The following is a 10,091-nucleotide window of genomic DNA, read 5'->3' as shown; positions in this document are numbered from 1 at the left end:
TTAGAATGATTTGTTCAATTAGCTTTGTAGAGATCTAGTAGAGTGCTGTATGAATGGGTAAATGACACAGATTGTAGTGTAAAGCGCTTTGAGTGTCTTGATAAGATAGAAAGGTGCTATATAAGTACAGTCCATTTACCATTTACTACTATTCCTACTTCGCGGTTTTTCACTTTTTGTGGGGCCTTCCAGATAAACGAGGGACTACTGTTCACTTAAAATAAATTACAGTAGTCCCTCGTTTATCGTGGGTGTTTGGGCCCACGCCAACCCACAATAAGTGAAAAGCTGCGAAGTAGTGATACAGTAGTCCAAGTTCAAGTTCAGTAAACTTTGTCATGACATGTGCCAGGCTGCAATCACACTCACTCATCCCTCCTTAAATAAACAATTTAAATTTAAATACTGTAACATTTTAAATGAACAATCCATTGTTTATTTAAAATGTTACAGTATTTAATTTTAAATTGTAGAGAAGAGAAGTGCAGCAGGACAGCAAAGGAATGTCACACAGCTTCAGCTCCGCAGCACGGAGCAGAAATGTACTTCTTGATCAATTATACTTCAACAACTGAACACAGAAGTTCTAAAATAATTAAAAATAACTTCTAACACTTTTATATTTTGTGATTATGATGATTTTTACGATGTGACATACTTTGAATTTTAAGTTGGAAGACAAAAGTCGATCGGTGCATCGGGACAGTAAAGGGTTAACCCTTCACAAAGCTGCAGCAGGAGAAATGTGTGGCAGAGAAGATCAGCTGATCAGCTGCAGGAGGGAGCTTTCCCCTGCACTTGTGGGCTGCACACATTGTGCAAAATCATTTAAAATAAATTGTTTTAAATAAACAATCCATGGCTCATCCATCTATCAGCCAATTGTGTCATGTCCAATCTTATTTTGAAAATCAGCAATATAGCGAACCCACGATAAACGAACCGCAAAGTAGTGAGGGACTACTGCACACTTAAATAAATTATAACAACAAGCTTGTGATGACCAAACTGTTATTACATCACTCACTGTGGACTCTTGCTTTAAATGTCTGCTTACAAACACTTTTAATACAAAACTGATGGATTAAAAAACTTGAGTGCAGCAAGACAAGCTTGAAATGTAAAGATGCGTGTCTTGTTCCAGCAGAAGCTGTCACTCTGTTGGTTATTGCATTCTCTGTTTGTCCATCTGTTTTTAAAGAATAACTGCAATGGAGGCAGTTATCTCTTTGGATCAACTTCTCTTGCAGGAGGTTCCACCATTTTCTCATGTGCATTTGTAAAACAGGTAAAATAAGCGTTCTTTTTTTATTTTATTTTTTCAAGCAGGCACGTGATTGACAAAGTCTCTCTTTCGGTTGTAAACTGTCCAAAATCTGAAAACGAAGCCAAAAGCATGTGCAGGATTTTAGTCTCCTCTGACACAGCTTGAGGTGTAGTTTGTAAAATGATTAGTAAAGATTCGTTGCTAAATGATGAAAACTATTAGTGCCCACTCTAGCTTAAAAAAATGATGAATAAATGATGTTTTACTGGTAGTGTGGAAATAAAACTTTACTTACTAAACAAGTGAGGAGGATTGCGTCACCTATTCTCCAGGGAGTGTCGCATCACTGCAGGATAAATGCTGACATTTCCTGCCTGCCTTTGTAACTTTAATCTATTTCACTTAAATAGCACAATTTGTTTAAATAATACATAAATACAATTTTTGTGACTAGTTCATCCTGCAGGAGGACTGTGTTGCAGCCATGATTCACCACCTCTACATTTGGACAAATGAGGACTCCTACCTTTAATGAGGCCTTTCTCCTGCAGGGCCTGCAGAGGAGGTCTCTTCAGGATCAGCTTCTTCAGCCGGGTCTTCACTCGCTTCCTTTCTGTGTTTTCCAGGTTGGATGCAGAGCGAGGGACTGCAGAGGGAGACAGGAGGAGGTGTTGGAAAGAGAAGACAAGGAAGAGAAGGTGAGTGGAGATGGTGGTAAAGACGAAAAGCAGCAGGGCCGAGCGGAGGTGAGAAAGGACCGACGGTGGGATTGTACTCCACCGGAGCTAAGATAAGTGGGATGGGTGGAGGAGATGATGGAGGACAGGATGGAGGGATGTAAGCAGCCTGAGAGCAAATTTGTAAAAAAAAACAACAACAACAATAATGCAGATAGAAGATGTGAGCAGGTGAGGCAGGAAAGAGATTGTGATGATGTGATGATGACTTACGAGAGTTTCTCCTCTCATCCTCATCACCGCTCTGGTCCAACATCTCCACGCTGCCAGCTCTCCTCAGAGAGTACTGAAGCACATTGTCTAATGGGTTTTCACGGTCCTACAAAACACGTAAAGCAGATTGACACTTCTTTCTTTACCTTAATAACTTTTACATTTTTGAGCCTAAGATTCAGCTCATTTCGTTCTGAATGGCATCTATCTGCACCTATAGCTGGGTTTATTAAACACAACCAAGGGCACTCCTAAAACAATAAAATAGCGCAGTTAAATGTGTATAAAATGTTTTTAAAAGGTTCTAAGATCAAGAGAAGATCCATCGGACTAGAGTGTGCACAGGTCTAAGAAAACAAAACTGCATATAAAAATATCTTTCAGGTGTTTATTTTCAAAAAAGTAGTTTTAGAAATGTATGTACAATACAAAGTCAAAAACATAACCACCATAGGTGTGGTCCCCCCATGTCTGTAAAATGTGTACGGTGGCTGTAGCTTAGTGATTGTGGCATACTGAAGGTAAATGAATGAAAGAAAAGCGAGCCAAACGGATTTCTAAATATGTCTTAAACATAAATAAAGGGTGAAAATTAGTTTAAAGTTCATTTATCCTGAACATCAAGAGTACACAAAATAAAAGCAGCCTGACGTCACCCTTCATAATAAAATGCCCATCTTATTAAAGTTTAGCTCTTCAAATAATCCTGTAATACTTTACATAAAAACACAAAAAAACAAAAAAGAAAAGTTGCAGTTGATAATAATATGCATGTTTAAAGCTTTAGATACTGAAGGTACCACTTTAATCTAAAGGGGAACCCAATGTAAATACTTATAGAGAAGTAGTGAGCTGTTAGTTCATGTTTCTATGAGTGTGCGTGTGTGTGTGCGTGTGTGTGTGTTTGTCTCACCAGCCTGTCAATGACATTCCTGATGGTGTTATACCACTCTCTGATGATAGAGTCTGTATCTGACTGCAGCAGGAACTCATTGCCAGTGACGGTCCTCAGCTAAAAAAAAAAAAAATTTTTGGATGGACGGACAGACAGACAGACACTTTATTAATCCCAGGGGGAAATCTGAGGCATCCAGTAGCATGTTCTAATTGTACAGAACAAAAACAAACAAACACATGAAATAATCAAAAAAGAAGCAGGATACACAAATATGGAAAAATGCAATATGCACAAGGTGGTAGGGAGTACTACACTCATGATTAACCTATATATATGTATACATACATACACAGCTAAGCATTTAATGTGTCCTACTCTGACCACGTGCCCCAGTGCTTTATTTATGCCCAACATTGGCAGAAAATAAGTTTTTAGGTCACAGACTGTTTTGGATTATAAAACACACCCAGATTTCTCAAGAAAACCACATTTAAATGACTTCACTGAGGAGAGGTGTGGAGACTGGCACCTCCCTCACTGATAAAAATCATTATCTTATAGAAGTTACAGATTCTACACCAAACAAACTAATAATAAAACCTTAAAACAAATTAAATAGATGCTTAAATTTACTTTCACCGTACATTTGGTTTATGATAAAAAAAAAACATGAATTGCTTTGATATTTTCATACCACAAATGTATTTTTATTTGTGTGATTGCTGCCCAGCACTGACCACAAAGTGGCAATAACCTTTAATGTTTGATGAGTGTGTGTTTGTGTGTGTGTGTGTGTGTGTGTGTGCAAGCGTATGTGTGTGTGTGTGTGTGGTTCTCTGTTTTGTAAGCAAAATATGTCATGAAACACTGGACAGATTTTAGTTTTCAACCACTGGTTGCAGAACCACAACTGATTACAGGTAACTTTTGGACTCAACCGAATTCAAGATGGCCTCCACAACTAATCAACTTAGTGACTTTTACAAATATTGAGCTAAAATTTGGTCTGGTAGTAGCAGACAATCCTTTACAACACATACTCCAATCACTTACAGATCATGCAAAATATTGTAATTATGTATAACTTTGGCTTAAGGTAAATTTCAAGACTGGACCATACCATACCATTTTATTTATAGAGCACTTAAAACAGCGACAAGGCCAACCAAAGTGCTGTACAGACAGAAAAACAGGCAACACACAAAGCGATATACAAAATGAGGTAAATCAGAATATAGACATAAAAATGATGCAGATAATAAATATGACAACTAACCAGTGTGGAGCATCCAGGTTCAAAACACAGATCATCTGGTGTTGAAAGCTACTGAATAGTAGTGGGTTTTTAAATGGGACTTGAAAACCGAGAGGAAGGGGGCCGGTCTGACAAGCAGAGGCAGCTCGTTCCAAAGTCTTGGGCCTGCTACAGAGAAGGCCCTATCACCTCTGCGCTTAAGATGAGTTCCTGGAACTGTGAGGAGCGAATGGTCCGCTGACCTCAGGGAATGTGGTGGGACATACAGCTGTAGCAGATCAGAGAGATTGGGGGGCACATTACTCGCTCTCTTTTGCCTGTACTGGTTAAAAATCGGGCTGCTGCATTCTGGACCAGTTGTAGTCGTGCAATGGAGGTCTGACTAATACCAAACAGGAGTGAATTGCAGTAATCAAGCCTAGATATAATGAATGCATGTATTACGGTCTCCAGGTTCTTTTTGGACAATATGGGCTTCAGTTTAGACAGCTGCCTCAATTGGAAGAAACATGATTTAACAATCATGTTTACATGATTGTTAAGTTTTAGGGAAGGGTCCATTATCACGCCCAGATTAGGGACTCTTTGTTTTTCTGACAGGGTTAGAGTGGAAAGGTCGATGCAGTGGATTGTGATAGTGTCGTTGGAAGGGAACAACATGATTTCAGACTTCTTTTCATTGCAACTTAAGAAATTTAAAGCCATTCAGTCCCTGATGTCAGCCAGGCAGTCGAGCAGAGGTTGAATAGAGCATGTACCACTGTGTCTTAGGGGGAAGTAAATTTGTCAGTCATCGGCGTAGAAGTGAAAGGGTATGTTGTGTTGTGTTTCCGGAAAATAGCACCAAGTGGCAGCAGGTAAAAAAAGAATAGGAGGGGACCCAGGATGGACCCCTGCAGAACCTCCCATTTAAGCTCTGCCGCTGCCGAACTAAAATCCTTGATGGAGACGCAAAAGGAACTGTCAGTGAGGTAGGATCTGAACCAACTGAGGGCTGACCCTGTGATGCCCACCCACTGCTCCAACCTAGCAATGAGGATCTCATGGTCGATGGTGTCAAAGGCAGCTGTAAGGTCCAATAGGACAAACAGCACAGAATCGCCAGTATCTGTGGATAAGAAGATGTCATTAAAAACCTTCAGTAGGGCAGTTTCAGTGCTATGGAGAGGTTTAAAGCCAGATTGGAATAGCTCTAAGATAGTGTGACCCTCCAGGAAGCACTTCAACTGGGACTCAACTATTTTCTCCAGTAGTTTAGAAACAAATGGGAGTCTGGAGACAGGCCGGAAGTTGGATACGACTGAGGGGGTAAGGTTTGTTTTTTTTCAGGAGAGGCTGTACAGCAGCATGTTTAAAGGTTTTTGGCACCATGCCAGTGGATAAACTGCTATTTACAATAGCAAGAATGGACGGACGTAGAGTAGGAAAAACCTCCTTTAGTAGTCGAGTGGGGACCACATGAAAGGGGGAACCAGAAGGTTTCAAGCTGCACATGACCTGTTCTAGAGAAGATAGTGATGGGTTCAAAATGGTCAAATAGAGCTACAGATTGAGGTGGGATGGGTCATGAGTTGGAGGGGAAATGAGAGCCCGGGTGGTCGCAATTTTTTCCAGAAAGAAATGTAGGAAGTTCTCGCACAGCTCAGTCGAGGCTTCCAGAGGTGATGGTTCAGTGAGGTGGAGAACAGAGTTTAGGGTAGAGAAGAGGACACGTGGGTTGTGAGAGTTTGAGGTAATGATATCAGAAAAGTATTTGAATTTAGCAGCTTTTACTGCTTTCTGATAATGGCGCCAACTCTCTTTAAGTATTTGAAAAGAGACCTGCAGCCTGTCTTTCCTCCATTTGCGCTCCGCCCTCCTGCACTGCTGCCTAACGGCATTGGTGACGTCATTCAGCCAAGGTTCTGCTCTGAGTTTGGATTTTTTTAGTTTTAACAGGAGCAAGTCTTTAAGCAGACAGAGTTGAACTGGGATGTCAGCTCCTCAGAGGTGGTGAGAAACACTGGGGGCTGAATTATCATTTCAGAGTTATAAACATCTGTGAAACGTGTGGCAGTGAAGTGGTTAATGGCCCGGCTACTACGTGCAGGAACGCACTGCTTAGGAATTAGATGGGGGAGGGTGAACTCAAACCGGACTGACATGTGGTCCGAAAAAACATTATCACCAATTTCAAGATTACTATCAGTCACATCACGAGTTAAAACAAGGTCCAGTGTATGTCCGCACTCTTGGGTGGGACCATTTACCTGCTGAGTTAGATTAAATGAGTCCAATAAATCTAAAAAGTCCTTAACCATGGGCTTCTCCTGACAGCACACATGCAAATTAATGTCCCCAATAATGAAAACATGATCATATTTTGGTGTGATTTCAGCCAAGAAATCAAAAAACTAATTTATGAAATCCTTAGATCGAGGTGGGCGGTAGACGAGTGCGCATAAAGTCAAAGGTGAATGGCCGAGTTCAAAGATGTTCAGTTCAAAGATGTTCAGCTCAAAGCTGGCGCGGGAAACTGGGATGGGCAGTTGTTTACTGTCAAAAGTGGATTTGAATATTGTTAATAATGCACAACTGCGCCGGCCTTATGGCCGTGGTGCGTTAAAATACAGACAGTACGGTGGCAATAATTCTGTCAAGGTGCTGGACTCACCCAGAGACATCAAAGTCTCTGTGATGCAGAGAAAGTCCAAATCGTGCTCTTGAAAGTAGACCGTGAGGATAAAAGTTTTGTTGGAAACAGATCTTGCGTTGACCAAACACATCCGGATACTGTCCAAAGTGGACCCAGCAGTGGTGGAGGGAGCACGCGCCAGTGGCCGCAGATTTTCAATAACAGCCCCTCCGGGTCGGCCCGTGCACCGCACCAGCCGACAACTCCCGTTGTTTACCTGGTCCGGGCACGCAGGAAGCTGACGATGGAAACCATGACCACCAGCTGGAGACGAAGATGCAGCTCGCAGGGCTTTAAGCTTTACCAGTCGCCCAGCATGTTTTCCCTGGCATCGTCCGCCAGCAGCGGGGGAAGGGGGGGGGTTCCAGTGCTACGCTCATAATGATCCAAATAAGCGACATCGGCGGCCGAAAAACGAAGATCCAGAAACTGTTGTCGGTCATACACCAGCAGCGAGTTTATGTCCCAGATGAGAAACGAACAAAACACAAATAATCCAAACACCATTGCAATGGATTGCAAGCCATCTACATGGGCGCCATCTTACCGGAAGTTACCGAAATAACTATAACTGAACAATTTCTCAGCAATGTTTCTCTTGGTCTAAAACCCTAGAATAAAAGGCAGTGGGTTATATGCATCCCTTCTAACCCCAGGCCATTACAGCAGTCCCTCGATATTTCACGGTTCGACTTCTGCGGCCTCAGTTTTTCACGGGTTTTCAACGTAAGATTGTACACGACAAATGACTGGCTGACTGATGGAAGGCGACCAACCAGAGCATTGTGCTCAGGGTCAGACTAGCCATTGGGAGGACCGGGACATTTCCCGGTGGCCTGGCCCACTCAGTGATTGCAGAGGGGCCCCCTCCTTTCTCTTTCTGAGGCTGTCTGTCAGAGAGCAGAGACACACAACAGGTGGGCACACAACCTGTTGTGTGTCTCTGCGCTGCTGTGAATGACAGCCTGAGATAGAGAAAGGAGGGGACACAGGGTGGGGTCTGTCCTTCCCCACCGCTGCTGTGGGAGCTTCAGTGAGGCAGATACCAGAATGAGCAGCATGAATTGTTTATTTTAAATAATCAAGCATGACTCAAACCGAGCCTTTAGTCCCCTTCGGCAATCACTGAGCAGACCAGGCCACAGAGAAATGTCCCGATGCTCCTGATGGCCAGTCCACTTCTGGGCACTGATTGGCTCAGCAACCATAGCATCAGTCTGTCTGCTCTCTTTCACTTTGCACTTTTAGAGCGTTTAGAAAGTTTAGAACATTGCAAGAGTATGAAGGGATTAAAAAGCCTTAAAATATATATACTAAATAAATATCACGTCCCTACTTTGTGGATTTTCACCTATCGCAGGGGTGCTTGGAACATAACCCCCGCGATAAGTGAGGGACTACTGTAATGTTTTATGTTTTTGTTTCTTACCTTGAAGACGTTTTTTTTGCTGGACAGCTCATTGGCCCAGTTCAGGTGCGCTCCCCTTAAATCCACGCTACTCTCTGGGCGACTGTTTCCTGGTTTCTGTGTTTGATCAATACGAACACAAAACACAATTTGTTATTTTCTCGCTGCTCCACTGACATACTTGTCCCACATATGTACCTAAAAGTAGATGTAATCAATAAAAAATGTTTATTTGGAGCACCATTTTGCTCCATTTGATCAGTGACTACACAGTTCTGTATTTTTTCAACACTACACCCACAGCTGACGTGTGTCACCATTTCTATGAGCAATGAGCTGATGGGGATCACTTCTCTGAAAGACCAGAAATAATAAAGTGATGGGCAAGAAATGTGAAGATGTGTGGGTTTTGTTTTAAGTTTAAATTAATTTAATACAGGCTACTGAGCCTAATGAAATAAAAAAATGCACGTGTATTTTTTGGTTATGTTCCAAAAAAAAAAAACCAAGTTCAACCTGGAAATAACTTACTTTTTCATATTAAAGCATCACCCAAAACCAGTTGCCAATCATTTGAAAACTAAGACATTTTCTTTTGTATAATAAAATGCATTTATTCCATTTATAATGGCTGATACAGAATATGCTACGTTATGTAACTCCTGGAGTAAAATCACTGAACATAGAGTTTGTCTGTACTCTTACCCAACTGGAAGGTGTTTGGGATTTTGGATCTTTAAAGAAGACCAGACTGTTCCCGACTAAAACCACCCAGGATGGACTCCAGTTCTTCCTGTAACCCAACAGAAACACAAGCCCTGTTAGTATTCAGGCCAAAGAGTGACAATTCATTCAAAATGAAGTTCTTTGTAGGTCATGATTGCAGCTTCACCTCAGTTTTCTGCCTCCTTCTGCAATCTTTGTCTTGTTCAAGAGACCTGCTTTTTCCAGCTCCTGGAACAACAAAAAACACTCGGTAGTAACCAATATTTACTATCACATGAATGCAATGGCTTAAAAAATGTGGCGCTGTAAGGACATGGTTAAATATTATCATTTAGGGCTTTTCCTCAGAAAAATATACAGCATCCCGAATAAAGCCGTTTAACTTGACTATTGCATCAGTCAAAAAAAAAAAAACTAGCAGGAGAGGAACGGCTCTGAAATCTCCCACTGCGGTATGGCCCGGTTTAAGGTGCGAAACATTTATTACTCACTTTGAAGCTACACTGTAAGTGTTACAGTAAACGAAAGCAAAAAGGAACAATCTGAGGGAAAAATGTGAAATAGCCAACTTCAAAGATTTTGTGTTTGTTTAGAAAATCTGACACATCTGATGGCTAAACCTTGATTTATTTTACTTTAAATGGTAGAAAGTTAAAAAGTACAACAACTCTTACCTTTAACAGCTTTTTGGACATTCAATTTAAAGTACTTGATCAACTACCTGAAAATTAGCAGAAGGGATGACGGGAAAAGTGCTGCTAAGTCTTTGTTAGATTAATGTGGACTGAACTTATTGCAGACTGAACTTGGCAAAAAGGCCTTTTCCTACTCAGCTCCTGCAACCTGGAAAACCTTACAACAGGAATTGAAGTTGTCCACCTTGATTTCTTTAAGGGGTTTCAAACATTTGATA

The 10,091-nt window shown here is 41.4% G+C and overlaps 1 protein-coding gene across 1 annotated transcript in view; it reads right to left on the bottom strand.

The window, feature by feature from the left end:
• arhgap9 (Rho GTPase activating protein 9) overlaps positions 1-10,091 on the bottom strand; it is a 49,100-nt gene that overhangs the window by 12,070 nt on the left and 26,939 nt on the right. Inside the window, exons 10-15 of the mRNA XM_037678797.1 lie at positions 9,345-9,406; positions 9,158-9,245; positions 8,474-8,569; positions 3,131-3,229; positions 2,218-2,323; positions 1,794-1,913 (exon numbers count right to left, since the gene is read on the bottom strand). Of these exons, the coding sequence (XP_037534725.1) occupies positions 1,794-1,913; positions 2,218-2,323; positions 3,131-3,229; positions 8,474-8,569; positions 9,158-9,245; positions 9,345-9,406 (571 nt within the window). The remainder of the gene's footprint in view (positions 1-1,793; positions 1,914-2,217; positions 2,324-3,130; positions 3,230-8,473; positions 8,570-9,157; positions 9,246-9,344; positions 9,407-10,091) is intronic.

Source organism: Nematolebias whitei, chromosome 7 (genome assembly GCF_014905685.2).
Source record: "Nematolebias whitei isolate Nwh7 chromosome 7, NemWhi1, whole genome shotgun sequence".
Classification (NCBI taxonomy): Eukaryota; Metazoa; Chordata; class Actinopteri; order Cyprinodontiformes; family Rivulidae; genus Nematolebias; species Nematolebias whitei.
The sequence above is the reverse complement of the archived record's forward strand: the minus strand, read 5'-3'. Positions and strand labels throughout refer to the sequence as shown.